General features: G+C 36.4%; 1 protein-coding gene across 1 annotated transcript; it reads left to right on the forward strand.

Annotated features, from left to right (window-relative positions):
• The first annotated feature begins 5,423 nt into the window (after positions 1-5,423).
• LOC113782731 (alpha-glucosidase-like) lies at positions 5,424-11,097 on the forward strand. The gene is made up of 5 exons (XM_027328637.1): positions 5,424-5,717; positions 7,218-7,897; positions 8,517-8,747; positions 8,927-9,573; positions 10,073-11,097. The coding sequence occupies exons 1-5, from the start codon at positions 5,443-5,445 to the stop codon at positions 10,958-10,960; spliced, it is 2,721 nt and encodes a 906-aa protein (XP_027184438.1). The 5' UTR covers positions 5,424-5,442; the 3' UTR covers positions 10,961-11,097.
• Positions 11,098-21,432: the final 10,335 nt, after the last annotated feature.

The following is a 21,432-nucleotide window of genomic DNA, read 5'->3' on the forward strand; positions in this document are numbered from 1 at the left end:
CAACCATTTGAGTCATTGACTTCAAAAATTAGGTCTCGCGGCAACTAGAAGAGTCTGCCCCACTACAGCCCCTGTTCGTTGATATTGGTGTGTTCATGTAAGTGTTTCTTGTAATTTAATGTAATGCGGATTATCATGAGATCGCTGCTTTTATTATTACCTGTGTTCTGTTTTGTATGACAGTCAACAGATGCTACTGTATCTTTTCTTGTCTGCTCTGACTATGTAATGTCATAACGAATGTTTCTTCTATGGAATTTATCTGCAGTTAATCTAGATTGGATGAGAAAGACAAGGATATTACTCATCTGGAAATCACTTAACAATCAACAGTAGATTTTACTCTTGGTTTCTGTACTAGTAAAATGCGTGCCATGGACTAGATTTGCACGCTTGACATGATTTTCCAAATAGGTTGGCACAGATGCTAGTGCATCTTTATCTGGTTTGCTCTGGAAGTAGAGCTTGCATGTAGCGTTTATGTAACGTCATAACAAAATTTCCTTCTATGGCATTTATCTGAAGTCAATCAAGGTTGGATGTGAAAGATAGAGGATGTTACTCTTCTGAAAATCACTGAACAATCAGCAGTAGTTTGTAATAGGCACTAACAGAGGAATGACTGTTATACTCTCAGGTTAGTGGGCTAGTAAAATGAGTGCCTTGGACTAGACTTGCATGCTTCATGACTGTGATTTTCCAAATGGTTGGGCACAGTTTATTGGTAAATTTTTATTGCAGCAGCAAACTATGTTTATCGGATGCACTTGAAGAACAAGATTGTGAGAAGAGGCCTAACCTCCTGAAGTGCATTCTCAAAGTCCTATAGAAAACCAAAACCACAAAAAGATATTATTCCTTTCATCCTTCAGGTTATTAAAGTTCCATTTTTAAACTGTACAAGGAGACAGTGCAGCGAGATTTATGTATTCCTAGATAGGTTCTATTCTTTAATTTTCTCTATGTGCTGTAAATTACCTTCACTGTTACGGGCCTCATATCCTCCTTTTTCAGCTTTGTGATTTCAAATCCCTGAGTAAGTGCCTCTCTCAGAGGGCCCATTGAAGCAGCCTTCACTAAGTTCTTCATGTAAGTGTTTCTTGCAATTAGGAATTTGTAAGACAATCTAGCTCCCCTGATTTATCTATGTTTCTTTTTCTTGCAAACAGAACACTGGTTTGCATATTGACATAAATTCACCACATTCTTTTGGCATTGAGAAGTTGGGTTAACTGTTAACATCGCATTCCACTATGAGCATAGCAAACTGGGATGCACATGCTGCACTTTATTTTTTATTTTTTTTGCATGTTAATAAACTGGGAAACTGTGCGTGCACATGTAACAATGAAGGGGTTTTTGACCACTTATACAAATTGGATTTATCATGGTGAAGATCCATGGGACTTCAATCAAGAAAATATGAACAATGGAGTGTTTAGGCGCATTGAAAATGATGACATGCCTGAAGGATCTAAGGAGAGATTTTGGGAAGATATTAAGGTATTTTGACTCACTATCAAAGTTAGCAACATTTTTTTTCTTTTTATTTCATACAATCTTGTAGCTTGTGAATGTTTAAACTTTTGTTTTGTAATTTTTGATAGAGAAATACATAGTTTTCCATTGAGTATTTGTATGATTGGGAAGACGAGCTGTTTTTGTTAAGATTTAGCCAGCTATTTAGGGGACATAATGTAGTAGAAGTGGTCTTAATTTTCAGTATCTGTGAAAAGGTTGAATTACAAATTCCGTTTCAGTATCTATTGTTATATTAACGTTTTCTTCATGCTTAATGGGCTGGGGTTATATGAGCAGGGGACTAATAGAATACACTTTGCAGCCCTGGACTTGATGGTACATTGGAAGCATACGGATTGGGAGATATGAAGATGTTTTTGAGAGATGTATGATGAAGTGCTGTACTTTTGAAGACAAGCACATTTTGGAATATATGAAACATCTTGTAATTGGAGCGAACAATATTAAATGATAAAGTTTGTAGAATTTGACTAAAACAATGTATGGTACTTTATTCTAGTGTATTGTGGAACTTATATTTTGTTATAATATTCGATTTTAGGATATTTGAGCATGATAATTATTGTACCATGAAAAAATTGATTTCTGGTCTTTATATTGGTGACTTTTTTGCGACGCAAGTTTTTGTCGCATGACATTGTGGACATTTTGTAGCGCATTTTTGTGCCGCAAGTAGAGTGGTGACACTCAAATTGGCGTCACAAAGAGTGATGCAAATGTATGCGACATGTTGAAAATTGTGTCGTTTTCTTTTGTAACGGCTACTTTTGTGGCACAATTTAATTCTGTCGCATTTGTGCCGCAAAAAGGTTTTCGCGGCGGTTTTTTGGACTTTTTGCAGCATATTTCTGGCGTCGTGAAAAGTCAGTTTTCTTGTAGTGCATGTAGACGTTAGAACTGGCTGCCAGAAAGAGCCGTTGCATTGCATTTGTTCACTACTCCTCATTGTAATCAAATCCATGATTGGTCTCACTTACACCCCCTCAAGTTTCATTCTTCTTAAATTCCCTCATTTTTCTTCACATTGCATTAGCTATCTAACCCAAGATAATGAGGGCATTTGTGGAATACACTTGTTTCTCTCTCCAGCTACTAATTTTATATTGTTTGTATTTTGAAATTGGGTCTATTTTGGCATCCCCTATTTAGTTTTAGGGGAGGTTTGTGGAATTTCAGAAACCACAGGGGAGGGGAGTGAAACTGTCAGAAACCTCAGGGGAGGTTTCTGAAATTATCCCAAAAGAAAAAGACGAAAATATACTTAAGGAAGTAGAAGGCAATAACAAAAAAGGATTCTTCTCAGATTTAACAAACTCATAGAGGCCAGTTGTCAATATTTTGACTGTGTTTCTAGCTCCACTTCTTGTGAACGTGATGATGTTCTCTAGTTTTGTGGGCCCACAACGATGACGCTTTCTGAAAGGAAGAGAAGAAGTTATTTGTGAGTCCTGGGTCCGTCTTCCCATTGCATTCTATTTTGCTAAATGGATTTATATGGATCAAGTGGATAAACCATGTAAATCCATCAATTTAATTGGTTTTAAATGGTTATCCATTTAAAACCATCACACTTTTTTTAGTCATCCAAATCCATTTAAACTTGGTTTATATGGATGGATAAATGGATTTGAATCCATTTTGCCACCTCTAGTTTTGATATTTAATGGAAACAGATGTAGAAATAAAAATTTGTCAACTGCCCTTTTGTTTTTGTTTCTTAATGGTGAATTTAGTCTCATAGTGGCAAGACATTATACTTTTAATTTGTTAAATGGCTCGTGTGTAAAACATCTTGGGAACTTCTGCTATTTGAATCTGGAGTAAGCGGCATGGGTTTGATGACTTTGCTGGTACTTAATCTGTTTTTTTCTGATTGGATGTATTATTGAAAAAAAATCAGTATCTATATAAATAGCAGAAATAAGCTAAGGTTTATAAGTGGCGTGGCAAGCAATCACCTAAGGAACCCACTTGCAAGTGGCTTCAAATCCCAATTCAATCATTCAAATGAGGCACTGTCACATGGATTCCGTAACTCAACTTACATGTAAAATCAAAAGAATGACGAAATTAGTGAATTCAACATGGAAGGGTCTTTTAAGAAAGAAAACTCATTCTCAGGGGGTCTGGGGGGTCTTTATCTCTTAGTAGCGGGACACTCCTGTGGGGTTTTCTATCCCACATCGGTAATGGGGGGGTTGGGGTTTAGGTTTATAAGTCCCTCACAGAACTCCACAAGTTACCGGCTTTTGGAGTTACTGTGGGGAGTTAGGTTTATTTGCCAAAAATTCTTACTTTCGTAAGAAAATGTCAGAAAGAAAAAAAAACATGGAAGGGTCTTTTATGTTCGAGACTGGATTGCAGCCGAATGTCCGGGACCAAGGATTTGAAGCCCTTGTGAGCTGATTTTTTTGAGTCCTAAGGAGTCTTTTTTTTTCTGATTTTAGCCAGCAGGGGTATTTTAGTTTTTTCAGTTGGTTGCAGGAAATTTAAGTTGATTGCTTTTGATCATTAGTATATTTTAGTTGTGAGGATTAGAGTTGTCAAGGAAGGTTTGTCCTTGTTAATAATGTCCTTGTAGACTGTGATCCTCAAGATTTCTAGTAGTGTGATTCCTAGAGCGTTCTAATCTCCTTGTGTGTCTGTTCCTGTGATTTTATTCATGTTCTCTGTTCTGAAGCTTAGAGAATTTTGGCACCTGTGACACTGCCTAATTTTGCTATTGACTGCAAGTTTTAAAGCCCAAATGATGTCCTACAATTCAGAGGAAACTTGGCGAATCCCAAGTAAAATGGGGGAATGGTTTTTGGCCTTTTGTGGAATAGAAGATAAAAGCTTCCGCCAGTCCCCTTCCAGACCGCCCACTAGCTGTTGCTCCTTGCTCGTGACCAATAATTTTTGGATCCTACATTTTAGTTTTTTTGGGGTTGGTCCCATTTTCAAGTGTGATGAGAAGCTGCCAATGCCATCCCTCTGATTTCAGAGAGTTATACTCAATTATCAGTCTTCAGTCCAAAAGTTAGGAGAGTGTTACTCTAATGACTAAATAATTAATTAATTAAGGCCGTGTTTAATAATCTAATTCAGTACTTAAACTTAATGAATTCAAATCTTAATATATTCAGACGCGTTTGATAATAAAAAATTGAACATCTGAATTAATTAAGTGGCACTGAATTTTCTAGGCAAAACTTGCTCCTGAAAACAAGTGATAAGTTACTCACTCATCACCGAATGTGATATATACTTAAATATATTTGATTTAATATTTAACAATTCAATAACTTAATGGATTCAGATTTCAGATTTCAAATTTTAGATTTCAGTTTTATCAAACGCAGCCTAAGACTTGTTTGGATTGTGAGTTTCTGTAGAAAATTTTTTACATTTTTCATAAAGACATTTTCCAATCACTTTTTTACCTTCGCTACAATACATTATTCTTTAAAAGAACTCCTAAAAATAGCAATCCAAAGAGGTTTGATAGTGTTGCGTGATGGTATTTTGGTTGTTTATCTTTTCAAAAAAATTTTAAAAAAATTAAAGGGAGACATTTGTTGTTATTACTACTCCGTACTTGGAATATCTAAGGTATATTTGAGGGCTACCTATGACAATACTCTAACGTGGCCACCATCCATCAAAGAATTTGGTACTGAGATGGGAAAATGGAAGAGTCAAAACAGAATAATAGCCTGAACAGAAGATGCAGCAAGCGAAAGACAAAGCTTAGTGGCAATGTAGGGGATTAGAAAGCAACATCTTGTTCTTTGTCTGGAAGAAGGAAAACAAATAGATAATTTAGACAGCAATGGTATTATGGTATTCGGAGATAAAAAAAGAAGAAGCAGAAGCCAAAGATTATTTTCAGCAAGCAAAGCAATACTACTAGTGCTAAAAATGACACCAAAGCTATCATCTCTGTCAAGAAGAAACCTGTACTTTCTACAGCTTCTTCTGCAATTTCAGTGGCAGCTCTGTGTTTTGCTATTGGTTTTCAACTGGCAAATATCCCTTTTGGCTGCAGACGAACCGCAGGAATTCGTAGATTATGGATATGCAGTCAAGTCGGTAGGCATAAATTCTGCTGGAAATTCATTGACTGCTCATCTTGAGTTGATCAAGAACTCCACCGTTTTCGGCCCAGATATACCCCAGCTCCTGCTCACTGCGAGGTACTTTTTCTTCTTCCTATATTATATACACTCATCTTTTAGCTGTAGAAAACATTTGATATAGAGATTCTTTTGTGGATAACGAAATCGGCACAAATTAGTGTACTTAATTTAAACATGATTTTATCATTCTTGCATTTGGACACTTCTCGAATTTAACTTCACTTCTCTATAGAACAAACACTTTGACAGTAACCCCTCGTAACTATGCCCATTATGCAATTGGTTTGTCAAACCAATTTTTTTTTCTCTATAGAATTTGGTTACCTTTTAGCTTCCATTCTGTCGTGATCCTGTGAACTAGGAACAGTGGACGAGGACTCTTTGATGATGATTTTTAATGAATGGCTAAATGAAAGACCGGCGTCTTATTGTAAAGATCAAGGTCGGAACTTGTAGTCAAATTTTAAAGGAGATTTTTTTAATACACTGTGAATCTATAATTTTTTTTACATTAGCAGGTTTAGATGATCATGACACATAATATGAATTTAAATTTAAAATTTAATTCATGTATATGCATCATATATCCATAGTTGTTAGTGTAAAAAATAAAATTACTACACTGTCAATGCATCAAAAGTTAATTCAATTTTAACACGTAGAAGTACAAATTTGTTGTATAGAATCTATAGGGGTCAAAATGTCCATTCATAATGGTCCATTTCTATTTGTCTCTTATGTAAAAATAATAAACAGAACATGCATGCGTTTCCATATGGGAAAGTAACTTCTTTGTTTGTACTTGGTGATAACATGAAAGCTTTAAACATAGCCTTTATGGTTAATCACATATTCTCCTGTACAATAAATTAAAAAAATTTATCACTCTTTGAAAATAGAACCACTTTTTCCTATTTTATGCCTTGTATTAGTTTTTCCTAAAATTCATTTATTACCAACACAACTTCCAAATTACCCTACTTACCCAAAAAAAAAAAAAAAATTTTTTGATATTACTCTTGTTTTTAAAAGTACCTACCTTTTCAAATATTTCGTAGCTTTCCATATCCAAAACAAGTTAAATGACATGTGTTTGGATAGAGTATTATTTAAAATATTATTTGAAATAATTACTGTAACATTTTTTATAATATGATATATGTAAAATAAAAAATGGTTGAAAATATAAAAAGTGAATTGGAAAATATATTTATGATACAGATCGGGTATTATTTGGCAAATTTGAGCTATCTCATTTATACTTCTTTAATTTTCTAAGAACCAAAGGGTGAAAGGCCAAGCAAAAGCATGATGAGAAACGAGCCATCATTACAGGACTAGGAACAAATAACATGACCCAACAAACTTTACTCTTTTGTAGTTTTTTTTTTTTTTGACAGCTACCCTTTTGTAGTTTAAAACAGGGTACATTTATTTGATTGTTCAAAACAAGGTGCATTACACTTTACCCTTTTATAGTTTAACGCTTTTCACAGAATCCTGTTATGGTTTAAAAAATTATACTTCTCATTATTTGGCCTTTGACTTTTTGTACAGCTTTGAAACAAACCGCCGTTTAAGAATTCGAATTACTGATCCCAACAACCAAAGATGGGAAGTCCCATATGACATTCTCCCGCGCCAACCGCCACCACCACCACCGCCTCACACTCCTCCTCAACCGCCACACAACCGCCACCTCCTCTCTGATCGCACATCAGACCTTGAGTTCCGCCTCAGCAACACCACCCCATTTGGCTTCTCAGTCAGCCGCCTGTCAACCGGGGAGACCTTGTTTGACACCACCCCAGAAACTAACAATCCCAACACATTCCTCATTTTTAAAGACCAATATCTCCAGCTTTCCTCCTCATTGCCGTCAGATAGAGCCAATCTTTACGGGCTTGGCGAGCATACAAAGAGTTCATTTCGGCTTAAACATAATCAGACACTGACCCTTTGGAATGCAGACATTTTGAGTGCAAATATCGATGTTAATTTGTATGGATTCCATCCATTTTACATGGATGTTCGATCGCCCAATGGGAGGAGCCATGGAGTTTTATTGCTTAACAGTAATGGAATGGACATTGTATATACAGGAGACAGGATTACCTATAAGGTGATTGGGGGGATTATTGATCTGTACATTTTTGCTGGACCAACTCCAAATATGGTGGTTGATCAGTACACTCAGCTCATTGGCCGTCCGGCTGCTATGCCATACTGGTCCTTTGGTAATAAGATCATATCTCTTTGTTTGTTACCTGATTTTATTGCTCTAAGCTATTCTAGCTGGTTCTTTCTATCGTGCTAATTAATCACCACTAATTAACTATTCTCTTAACACCATTTGGGAAAGAATCAAAGATAATTTCAACGTCAATTTTGAATCCTACGGACAGAAGGGAGGGACAAAAAAAAGAAGATGTAACAATGCTTTATATTGAATGATTACCTCTATTTCCTTCTGTAGTTAGCGTGCAAGTTATCTTGAAGTTGAATACCTACTGTGTTTGTTCCTATGATATTCCACAGTTGAGTCTAATTCTAGGAGGTCTTCTAATATAAAACATGACTGATCAACCCCGAAGCTGGAGCCAATGCTTAATTTTAACATGTTTCGAGCAAAGCTCTTACACTTGGCGAGATGATAGAGAAAGTTCATCTTTATTTTTCTCCACAAGACATGTTTAGGACCAGTATACATTTGGAAGTGTTACACTTTGTAAATGACAGAATAAGTACACCAGTTATGATACTTCTGTTCTCTTCCATACCATCTGCAAAAGTGATAATGCACATGGTGGCCTTTTGTGTATCTCTGAATTCTATCTGGTTGATATTTTTCCCCAGGATTTCACCAATGTCGATGGGGTTACAAAAATGTTTCAAATCTTGAGGCAGTGGTTGCTAATTATGCAAAAGCTGGAATTCCTCTAGAGGTCATGTGGACTGACATTGATTACATGGATGGATTTAAGGACTTTACACTTGATCCTGTCAATTTTCCTTTTGATAAGATGAAGAATTTTGTTGATGCCCTTCATCTAAACGGTCAAAAATATGTTCTCATTGTTGATCCTGGTAAACTTTTCTCCTCTGAAACTTCTTTTTTCGTATGATTATTAGTTTCTATTTGCTTTGTGTTAGATTAGTAGGTTAGACAATGATATACATGAAACAAGACTAAGTACTGTCTGTCATCCTTCTGGAACTGAAGTCACTCTCTGACAATCTGAGTGGATTACTTGTTCCTACCGCAGGTATCAGCATCAATGAGACATATGGGACTTACATAAGAGGAAAGGCAGCAGATATATTTATAAAGCGTGACAATATATCCTACCAGGGTGTAGTTTGGCCAGGGAATGTTTACTTCCCGGATTTTGTGAACCCCGCAGCTGGACTCTTTTGGAGCAATGAGATCAACCAATTTCACAATATAGTCTCATTTGATGGTCTATGGATTGACATGAATGAGCTATCAAATTTCATAACTTCTTCTCCTACCCCATCATCTCCGCTTGATGACCCTCCTTATAAAATAAACAACCATGGCGCTAAGATGTCCATCACTTACTCAACTGTCCCTGCAACTGCTATGCATTTTTATGATTTTACCGAGTACAATGTCCACAACCTCTATGGGTTCTTAGAGTCCAGAGCAACTAATCAGGCACTAGGCAAACTGAAAGGTAAAAGGCCATTTGTACTTTCCAGATCAACTTTTGTTGGTTCTGGAAAATTCACAGCACACTGGACTGGAGATAATGCTGCCACTTGGGATGATTTGGCATACTCAATTCCGACCATTTTGAGTTTTGGACTTTTTGGAATTCCTATGGTAGGAGCAGACATATGTGGTTTTTCAGGAAACACTACAGAAGAGCTTTGTCGTCGTTGGATACAGGTATGCTTTGGTGGTTCTTTCTTAACATTAGATTATGAATTTGACAGATTTTCACCTAAAGGGTTACATAATATCAGCTTTTGATGTTTGTTTTGCTCATGAGAAATTCCTTTTAGTTCCTGAAGTAACGGCAAAATTTTCCGCCAGATGATGAAGTCAGTAAAACTTGCGCTTTTGTCTTTTCAGAATCACCTTTTTGATATTGTCTAACAAAAACTCAATGAATTTAAACATTAGTGGAATAAAAGTTAAAAATAACTTGAAGAATTCAATGTAACTTTAAATTAAAAACTAGGGGCAGTCTTAGGTAAGGCATGTCTAACTTTTCATCATGCAGAAATTGAACAATTAACTCTATTTAAAACTGAAATTATAAAAGTTCATTTCATCTAGTTTTTATAAGCCTTTGCCAGTTCACTAAAGCAGTTTGGATAGTTGATTGTTATATATTGTTCTCGCAATCCTGCTGCAATTTAGAACTTTCACTTTGATGATGCAGTTGGGGGCCTTTTATCCTTTTGCTAGGGATCACACTACAAAGGATAGTAATTCTCAAGAACTCTATCTGTGGGATTCAGTTGCAGCATCTGCCAAAAAAGTACTCGGGCTCCGCTACCGGTTACTTCCCTATTTCTACATGCTAATGTATGAAGCACATATTAAAGGGACACCCATTGCGCGGCCCCTTTTCTTCTCGTTCCCTGAAGATGTCAACACGTATGGAATCAGCTCGCAGTATCTTCTTGGCAAAGGTGTTATGATCTCACCTGTACTCAAGCCGGGAGCAGTCACCGTTGATGCATATTTTCCTGCAGGAAACTGGTTTAGCCTCTTCAATCATTCACAGTCGGTGAGTTTGAGCCAAGGAAAGTATGTGACACTTGATGCACCAACAGATCACATAAATGTACATGTTAGGGAAGGCAATGTATTGGCCATGCAAGGGGAAGCAATGACCACTGAAGCTGCAAGAAAAACACCATTTAATCTCCTCGTTGTTCTTAGCAAAAATGAAAATAGCACAGGAGAACTGTTCCTGGATGATGGAGAGGAAGTGGAGATGGGAAGTGAGAAAGGGAGGTGGACATTGGTGCAATTCAATAGCCATGTCTACAAGAGTTTCGTTAGGCTTGAAACCAAGGTTGTCAATGGAAACTTTGCTTCAAGCCAGAAGTGGACCATCAACAAAGTGACATTTCTAGGCCTTAAAAATGCAAGAGCTTTAAAGGGCTACCAAATTTCCACTAGCAACACACAGAGAAGGAATCAGAACGCAGGAATAAGTAGTAGTTTAAAGCTCAGTGGACAGTTTGCCTCTGTTGAGGTCTCAGGCCTTAATTTGTTGATTGAAGAGGAGTTCAAGTTAGAGCTAAATCTCAGCATGTGATCTTCGAAGAATAAGAGATGAATAGGATACTCCTGTTGGAAATGTATTTGCTTCAGATAACAATAATAAAGCAATACATGTTTTTTAGGAACCAGAATCCAGCAAATACATGGCAATGCATCTGCCGTTTCCTTCAACTCTTTTTTGAGTGACATTTACATACTTCTTGTACTCCGGCAATCCAACATATACAAATCACAAGCAAAGAAGTGCTCTTTGTTGCAGGCATGCTGAGTTCAAATTTTTTGTTTTGTGTTTTCCAACAATATGTTTGGACTTTCAAAATTAAGTCAAAATCAATTGCAAGCTACAAGTGCCCTTTGTTGCAGGCATGCTAATTTTCTTTATTAATTACCTCTTCCCTGTAGCAGTTGTGCATGGTTGGTCATAAAGTTTTCCTGGATTATCCCATACTTCGGTTTTAAAACCTCCGGCAGAACCTATGTGGTGGTAACACTTACCCTATACTTCAACAGTATACATTTTTTTTAAAAATTACATAATACCAACAATAATCGAATTATCAGTTCTTTGAATAGTTAGCAAAAAATAACAACCGCAATTATCAGTCATTTTTCACGTGTGATACTACACAAAATCTATGTGACAAATAAAAAGTTAAACAAATTGACAAATATGCAACAAATTGACAAATAAGCAATATGTTACACATGGATTTTTTTTTTGATAAACAATATGCAACATGTGACAAATAAAAAGTTAAACAAATTGACATAACAAAATCATACTTTTGCTACAAACATAAAAAATTGCCAATAAATGGTATATTATTTTATCCCAACAAAATACCATTTTATTAATTTTTAATTAGAACATGTACATATATATTAGTACTATAATACATTATATATTAGGCAAGGGCAGGGTGCAAGTAGAGTTCTATTTAAACCAATGCTAAATTATACATAAATCTACACAATAAATTAATTAAACTGTTGTCCAACATTATATCACGTAGTAGCAGAATATTGTGATGAATATATAATAAGAAAATGAAACAAGTTAAAAGTTGACCTTTGAGAAAATAGGAAGACTGGAGCTAGAGGTGGCAATATGGATAAATGGTTCATAATTGGTTTTGACTTAACGGATGGTGGATGAAATTTATCCAATCCATTTAAATCCATTTAATAAATGGATCTAAATGGATGGATCTAAATGGATTAAATAAAAACCAATTATCCATTTATAATCCATTTAAATATTTTCGTAACTTTTTTTTTTGGCCAGATCCTTCGGTATGAAATAGCCACTTTGGGCCCTGACTAATCCGGAGTTGAGCCAGGTTGCACCCCATAAGAGGCGCAAGCTCTCCCTATAAGAGTTGTAGTGCTTCTGGTAAAAATGCATTTTTATGTGCTAAAAGCAAAACGTTTGGTGAATATCATCCTATAAAATTAGGAGTAAAAATTTTTGTGTTAAAAACACTTTTAGCAAAAGGTTAAATTTGGTACTTTTATAGTAGCTTTTGTGATTTAAAAAATAAAACATTGAATTTAATCATTTTATCCTATATTATGAACTAAATAAAGAGATAAATATATTTAAAATTTTTTAAATTACATATTATCCAATACAATAAGTATTTATTGAACAATATCTCCAAATAATATATTTTAAAGCATTTAAATACTTAATAAGTATTTTTATTAAAAACTCTATTGAAAAATTATTTTTTAATAAGTTATTGTAACTCGCAACAGGCCCTTAGTGGAAGGCAAAGAACATGTGATTATTAAGCAACTAAAGGGAAAAATCTACAAAAAAGAAAAGGGATAATTTCAGAAACCTCCCCTGAGGTTTCTGACAGTTTCACTCCCCTCCCCTGTGGTTTCTAAAATTCCACAAACCTCCCCTGTCAGATGGTGAGGTCCCATTTCTTACATCATTTGTGTCAAAAAGACTTAAATACCCTTACAATTTTGTTAATATTTTGTGATTATCTGAAAGCTATTAGTTAAGTTAGTTATAAACACAATTAATGTAATTAATCATAAATTAGAGTCCTAAAAACGAAAATAGAAAAGGGACCGTTGTGAAATGGCGCCAAACTTAGGCGCCATGCTCTTGATCTGATTGACATAACAGCTTGAAAGGCACGGTGCATATAGAAGCAAGAAACTTGGTCTGTTCCCGCCATTGTTTGTGTTATAGCAACTGAGGTTGATGGTTGGCAAACAAACTTGTTGATTCTAACATTTGCTGAAGAAGAGTCTCTTTCTGGCAAGCAAACTGCGTTACCAGGTAAGCGTTTAAGATTTCAGAGACTGTTTCAATATTCCTTGGTAGCTTACTTCTGATTTGGTTGTTGTTTGTATAAGCTTGATACATGTTTGCTTATGATTTTCTGGTTTGTCACGTGACTTGGTTTGCTAAGCCTCTACCAGTTGATGCTTGCTTGATTCTATATTTCTTGTCTGACTTGGGTTGTTTGATATAGTTAGATGCCAAACCTTAGTAGCTTATGCTTTCTCTGTAACTTCAGCAACCAATGTTGCAAGATGGTTAATTTTGCTGCATAATATTTTCTGTAACTTCAATAACTTCAGTAACTTCAGTAGGCTATGATTGTCTATTGTAGGATGGTTAACACTGATGTTCATGATATTGTGCTCCATTGTATGGGAAGAAAAGTAAGAGTGGCTAAGGTAAATCCCAAGAGTTACATGTATTCTGACTTACTAAATGACGTTGCTGAGAAGGCATTGCAAGAAATGTCTGGAAATGTCAATCTACTGGTGCACATGAGATGCGAAATACCTGGTACAGCTGAGTACTTAGATGTGAATGATGACCAATCTGTTGCTGAAATGTTCAAGGTGCATCAATCTCATATAGTCATTAATATACAAGTGTTGGAGATGGATATCATCCCTGCAGAACAGAGTGACAACTTCCTAAACAGAAATGTAGTAAATGAGCATGAGAATTTAAGAACTGAAAAAACTGGTAGAGGCAAGAATATCGAAGTTCATGAATTAAATTGTGAGACTGAGGAGTACATTTGTGATTCTACTTCTGATGACTCATGGAATCAAGGTTGGGACAGTAACAATGAGGATAATTTAGGTGATGAGCATTGGTCTGTATCCCAAAGTGACAGTAGTGATGATGATTTTTCTGACTTTGATGACAAGGAAAATGAGGATATTGTACCTGATTCTGAATCTGAACATGAAATAGATCCCATGAGAGAAGCCTTAAGAGCCAAGATGTGGACTTACAACCGAAAAGAAGACATAGAGTTTAAGAAGGGACAGCTTTTCACAAATGTTGATGCTTTTAGAGCAGCATTAAAGGATTTTGTGATCCAAATAGGTTTTCCCCTACAAAGATTGAAGAATGAAAAAAGCAGATGTACAGCCAAGTGTGGTGTTGATGGATGCAAGTGGAGAATTCATGCCTCACCTTTAGCAGATTCAGTGACGTATATGATAAAATCATACACACCAGAACACACGTGTGTGATGGACAGCAAGAATCGAGAGGCCACCTCTGATTGGATAGCAAAGAAACTTGTTGTTGTGATGAGAGATCATCCAGACATTTCCAGAAAGGGGATTGAAGCTGAGATGCTAAAATATGGTGTTCATCCTAGCAAACAACAAGTATACAGGGCAAGAGAAAAGGCCAGGGAAGAAATTGAGGGTACACATGCAGCTTCATATAGTAAGATACCAAAATATGCTGTTCTTCTAAGGCAGAGCAATCCTGGCAGCTTATGCAAAGTTCATTATGACAGACCCAATTTACTTGTCGAACCAAGATTCTTGAGATTGTTTATAAGTTTCAAAGGTCAGAAAGATGGTTTCTTAACTGGTTGTAGACCTTTTATTGGTTTCGATGGTTGTCATTTGAAAGGCAATTTTGGTGGAGTATTACTCACTGTTGTAGCATTGGATGCAAATAACTCAATTTTTCCTATTGCATTTGCTGTGGCTGAATCTGAAAACAAAGAAACCTGGAGCTGGTTCTTCTACTTTTTCCAGGAATTCTTTGGACCATTTCATAACAGTGTTCCTTTAACATTCATGAGTGATAGACAAAAGGTATAGACCTTATTTACTTTACTATCATGGCAAATGTCTCATTCTATATGTCCAGCTATGCCTATTATTTGAATGGTTTTAACTCAATTGCTGTAGGGATTGAATCTTGCTTATGAGGAGCAAATTCCATTAGCTACTGGACGGTATTGTTGCAAACATTCAATTTCCTGGAGTATTACTGAACAGTTTGTTCTGGAAAGCTGCTAAGAGCTATGATGCATTAGGCTTCAATGAAGCAATGGCCTCCATTAAAGACATGAATGTAGAAGCATGGAGATACTTATCAAAGATTCCACCTGCATCTTGGGCTAGGCACGCATACTCAACTGAGATAAAGTGTGACCATGTCACAAACAATTTTACTGAATCTTTCAATGCATGGGTGGGAGATTTAAGAGCTAAACCAATACTGACTCTTGCTGATGGTTTAAGGAAAAAGCTCATGAAAAAGCTGCATAAAAGATATCACAAGGCCTGCACATGGAGCTCTAATATCACTCCAAAAATCACTAAAAAGCTGAAGGAAATTGTTGGACTGTCTAGGAGATGCTCACTGCAAATGGCAAGTGAGGAGATATTTGAAGTTGGTGATGTGGACAGAGAATACATTGTCAATTTGGCCCAAAAGACGTGTGATTGTGGTGCTTTTCAACTGTCAGGACTACCTTGCAAGCATGCTGCACTAGGCATTATATATAGAAGACTCAAAGTAGAGGCTTACTGTGATGGTTGCTTCTCAACAGAAATGTGGATTAAGGCATATAGTGGCATAATTCACCCAATTCCTCATGAGAAACGATGGCCTCCATTACCTGATGTCACTCCAGCAATTGTCCTACCACCACCCCTGAGGAGAGCTCCAGGTAGACCAAGAGTGAATAGAAGGCGAGGACCTGATGAACCAGCTCCATCTCAGACAAAGAGGTCTACTACTCTGAGATGTAGGAACTGCAATGCATTTGGCCATAATAAGAGAACATGCCAAAGAGCACCTGTGAGAGGAAATAACTCTACCTCGCAAACAAATCAGCAGGTTCATAACTGATTTCTAATATTGATCATGTTACTTTGTTCACCATACTTAAGATCATGACATACAACTTAATGTACAGATTCCTAAGAGAAGAGCAAGGCCTGGCAGGGGAATTGCAAACACAGGCTTGTCAGGAGTTGTTCTCTGGGTAAACGTTACTTTATTATATGTTTAGTGAGTGCTGAAACTGTTTACTATCAAATTAACAACTGTTAACTACCAAATGAGGAGATTTTCCTAATGCAGGATCACATAGAGGGTAGTGTGCCTGGTGTGATTTCCAGTCAAGGCAACAATCCAAGCCCATCAACTGAACCTGGTGCAACTAATATTCAAGCTGATGTACAGACAACTATGGATGCTGCTAAGAGAAAGGTACATCCAGTTGCTTTTTGGTCATTTTTTTTCATTTCTGAGTTGCTCACCCTATGCACTTGTCCTATATCATTTCAGAGAGGAAGGCCCTCAAAGAAAGATGGAACATCTGCTGTAACTAACATCAGGAGGAGAACTTCATTTGCAGCTTCACAACCAATGCCATTAATGCCAATTGCTGGTGCCAATTCCACAAAAAATTCCCACTTACAAACTTCAGTGAGCACCAATACATCAGCTAATCATGAGTCGCACAATCTTAGCAGCAGCTATAGCTTGAGGTTTTAAATAGTTAGGCCTCCCTTGTCATATATTGTTGCTAAAAGAATACTGATGTTCTTTTGAATCTGTTTACGATTGGAGATACTTTTGTCATTATTAGTTTTGCTGAAACTTTGCTGAAATGCTTGGTGCAACTTTTGGTTTTGTATACCATCTATGGACTTAGTACCTATACATGGTCTTTTGCCTGACATTTGAATTCCAAGCAGCAGTGTAAATTCATTAAAGACATACATTTTGTATCTTTGAAGTAAAGTGCAATATGCAGGGATTCTACAGGTTCGAATTCTTTTTGTATGTATAGATTGTATGGTGTTGTCTTAGTAAGATCATAATAGACAACGTCTTGCATGCACATATGAATAAACTGAAAGTGAAAATTTGAATAAACTGATTTCATTAAACTGACTTCACAATTTGAACAAACATATAAATTGCTAAGAATACAAGGTTAAGTATCATTAGCTTTGTCACTATGGAGTATTGTTCTTCAACTCTACCAATCTGGACTTGTTCTTCCCTTTGCATTGATGAATGTTTGCGTTCTCTTTGGCTGCTCACCTCTTCCTCTTCTGGACCTTCATACCATTCAAAGAATCTGCAATTTGTGCAGCAAAAGTACAGCTTGTGTGGATTCCGTTGACTCTCAGAAATTTTAATAGTTGCCTTGCGATTACATCGACAATATCTATTTCTAATTGTAAATGATGTAGGTGAATTCCAGAATTCACCTCTACTACATGAACTGGCCATTTGCGTGTGTGTTTGTTGCTGCTGCAATTCAAGATGGAACACCAAGCACTTCAGTTGCATCCAACACCAAGCATTTTAGTTGCATCTCACAGATTAACATTTGTCTGTTGTTGTTTGTTGCATCTGTGGCTGCTGCATTTTACTTTGATAAATAGCCTTCGGAGTTGGCCGTTGCATGCACTACAAGAAAACGGGCTTTTTGCAACGCTTTTGCTGTGGCACAAGGAGAAAGTGCGGTAAATAAGCAGCAAATTTCAATTTGTGCTGCAAATTTCACAACGGTTCCTAATTTTTACATAAAAACGACATAGTTTTAATAAAACCCATAAAAGATAGTTTCCTAGCACAATCCACATATCGATCCCTTGTAAAAAGGTATCGATAAGCCCCCCAAAGCAGGAAGGGGTTTATCTTTTACAAATCCGAAAAGGAAAAAACAAAACTACCTAGACCCGAATTCTTCCGCTCATCCAAAACCACTGCAGTACGCAACTCGGATAAGAGTTTGTCAATATTTTCACCATCTCTGCTTCAAATATAGCAGAAATCAAAAGCTCTTACGCCATCACTATTACAAAGAAAAAGGTAAAAATTCTTCCATATGATTTTCGATTTCTATGTTTTTTTCCCTCGTATGTCTTTGTGACCTGCACTCTTCTCTGTTGCATATATATTAATAACCCTAGGATCTTAACTGAATTTCGGTTAATAAGATTTGGCACAAAGCCCTAATTTGATTGGGCAAAGTAATTGGTCTTCCGTTGATTCTGAATTTTGTCAACCACAGTTGTCGAAATTCCTACAGCTGAAAGCTCGAACAAATTGACCCAACCATTTGAGTCATTGACTTCAAAAATTAGGTCTCGCGGCAACTAGAAGAGTCTGCCCCACTACAGCCCCTGTTCGTTGATATTGGTGTGTTCATGTAAGTGTTTCTTGTAATTTAATGTAATGCGGATTATCATGAGATCGCTGCTTTTATTATTACCTGTGTTCTGTTTTGTATGACAGTCAACAGATGCTACTGTATCTTTTCTTGTCTGCTCTGACTATGTAATGTCATAACGAATGTTTCTTCTATGGAATTTATCTGCAGTTAATCTAGATTGGATGAGAAAGACAAGGATATTACTCATCTGGAAATCACTTAACAATCAACAGTAGATTTTACTCTTGGTTTCTGTACTAGTAAAATGCGTGCCATGGACTAGATTTGCACGCTTGACATGATTTTCCAAATAGGTTGGCACAGATGCTAGTGCATCTTTATCTGGTTTGCTCTGGAAGTAGAGCTTGCATGTAGCGTTTATGTAACGTCATAACAAAATTTCCTTCTATGGCATTTATCTGAAGTCAATCAAGGTTGGATGTGAAAGATAGAGGATGTTACTCTTCTGAAAATCACTGAACAATCAGCAGTAGTTTGTAATAGGCACTAACAGAGGAATGACTGTTATACTCTCAGGTTAGTGGGCTAGTAAAATGAGTGCCTTGGACTAGACTTGCATGCTTCATGACTGTGATTTTCCAAATGGTTGGGCACAGTTTATTGGTAAATTTTTATTGCAGCAGCAAACTATGTTTATCGGATGCACTTGAAGAACAAGATTGTGAGAAGAGGCCTAACCTCCTGAAGTGCATTCTCAAAGTCCTATAGAAAACCAAAACCACAAAAAGATATTATTCCTTTCATCCTTCAGGTTATTAAAGTTCCATTTTTAAACTGTACAAGGAGACAGTGCAGCGAGATTTATGTATTCCTAGATAGGTTCTATTCTTTAATTTTCTCTATGTGCTGTAAATTACCTTCACTGTTACGGGCCTCATATCCTCCTTTTTCAGCTTTGTGATTTCAAATCCCTGAGTAAGTGCCTCTCTCAGAGGGCCCATTGAAGCAGCCTTCACTAAGTTCTTCATGTAAGTGTTTCTTGCAATTAGGAATTTGTAAGACAATCTAGCTCCCCTGATTTATCTATGTTTCTTTTTCTTGCAAACAGAACACTGGTTTGCATATTGACATAAATTCACCACATTCTTTTGGCATTGAGAAGTTGGGTTAACTGTTAACATCGCATTCCACTATGAGCATAGCAAACTGGGATGCACATGCTGCACTTTATTTTTTATTTTTTTTGCATGTTAATAAACTGGGAAACTGTGCGTGCACATGTAACAATGAAGGGGTTTTTGACCACTTATACAAATTGGATTTATCATGGTGAAGATCCATGGGACTTCAATCAAGAAAATATGAACAATGGAGTGTTTAGGCGCATTGAAAATGATGACATGCCTGAAGGATCTAAGGAGAGATTTTGGGAAGATATTAAGGTATTTTGACTCACTATCAAAGTTAGCAACATTTTTTTTCTTTTTATTTCATACAATCTTGTAGCTTGTGAATGTTTAAACTTTTGTTTTGTAATTTTTGATAGAGAAATACATAGTTTTCCATTGAGTATTTGTATGATTGGGAAGACGAGCTGTTTTTGTTAAGATTTAGCCAGCTATTTAGGGGACATAATGTAGTAGAAGTGGTCTTAATTTTCAGTATCTGTGAAAAGGTTGAATTACAAATTCCGTTTCAGTATCTATTGTTATATTAACGTTTTCTTCATGCTTAATGGGCTGGGGTTATATGAGCAGGGGACTAATAGAATACACTTTGCAGCCCTGGACTTGATGGTACATTGGAAGCATACGGATTGGGAGATATGAAGATGTTTTTGAGAGATGTATGATGAAGTGCTGTACTTTTGAAGACAAGCACATTTTGGAATATATGAAACATCTTGTAATTGGAGCGAACAATATTAAATGATAAAGTTTGTAGAATTTGACTAAAACAATGTATGGTACTTTATTCTAGTGTATTGTGGAACTATATTTTGTTATAATATTCGATTTTAGGATATTTGAGCATGATAATTATTGTACCATGAAAAAATTGATTTCTGGTCTTTATATTGGTGACTTTTTTGCGACGCAAGTTTTTGTCGCATGACATTGTGGACATTTTGTAGCGCATTTTTTGTGCCGCAAGTAGAGTGGTGACACTCAAATTGGCGTCACAAAGAGTGATGCAAATGTATGCGACATGTTGAAAAATTGTGTCGTTTTCTTTTGTAACGGCTACTTTTGTGGCACAATTTAATTCTGTCGCATTTGTGCCGCAAAAAGGTTTTCGCGGCGGTTTTTGGACTTTTTGCAGCATATTTCTGGCGTCGTGAAAAGTCAGTTTTCTTGTAGTGCATGTAGACGTTAGAACTGGCTGCCAGAAAGAGCCGTTGCATTGCATTTGTTCACTACTCCTCATTGTAATCAAATCCATGATTGGTCTCACTTACACCCCCTCAAGTTTCATTCTTCTTAAATTCCCTCATTTTTCTTCACATTGCATTAGCTATCTAACCCAAGATAATGAGGGCATTTGTGGAATACACTGGTTTCTCTCTCCAGCTACTAATTTTATATTGTTTGTATTTTGAAATTGGGTCTATTTTGGCATCCCCTATTTAGTTTTAGGGGAGGTTTGTGGAATTTCAGAAACCACAGGGGAGGGGAGTGAAACTGTCAGAAACCTCAGGGGAGGTTTCTGAAATTATCCCAAAAGAAAAAGACGAAAATATACTTAAGGAAGTAGAAGGCAATAACAAAAAAGGATTCTTCTCAGATTTAACAAACTCATAGAGGCCAGTTGTCAATATTTTGACTGTGTTTCTAGCTCCACTTCTTGTGAACGTGATGATGTTCTCTAGTTTTGTGGGCCCACAACGATGACGCTTTCTGAAAGGAAGAGAAGAAGTTATTTGCGAGTCCTGGGTCCGTCTTCCCATTGCATTCTATTTTGCTAAATGGATTTATATGGATCAAGTGGATAAACCATGTAAATCCATCAATTTAATTGGTTTTAAATGGATAACCATTTAAAACCATCACACTTTTTTTAGTCATCCAAA

Source organism: Coffea eugenioides, chromosome 9 (genome assembly GCF_003713205.1).
Source record: "Coffea eugenioides isolate CCC68of chromosome 9, Ceug_1.0, whole genome shotgun sequence".
In the NCBI taxonomy this organism is placed as follows: Eukaryota; Viridiplantae; Streptophyta; class Magnoliopsida; order Gentianales; family Rubiaceae; genus Coffea; species Coffea eugenioides.

Coding starts and splice junctions, on each gene's coding strand:
- LOC113782731 (XM_027328637.1), top strand. CDS start 5,443: ATGACACCAAAGCTATCATCTCTGTCAAGAAGAAACCTGTACTTTCTA. Junction 5,718..7,217: donor CAGCTCCTGCTCACTGCGAG/GTACTTTTTCTT, acceptor CTTTTTGTACAG/CTTTGAAACAAACCGCCGTT. Junction 9,574..10,072: donor TTTGTCGTCGTTGGATACAG/GTATGCTTTGGT, acceptor TTGATGATGCAG/TTGGGGGCCTTTTATCCTTT.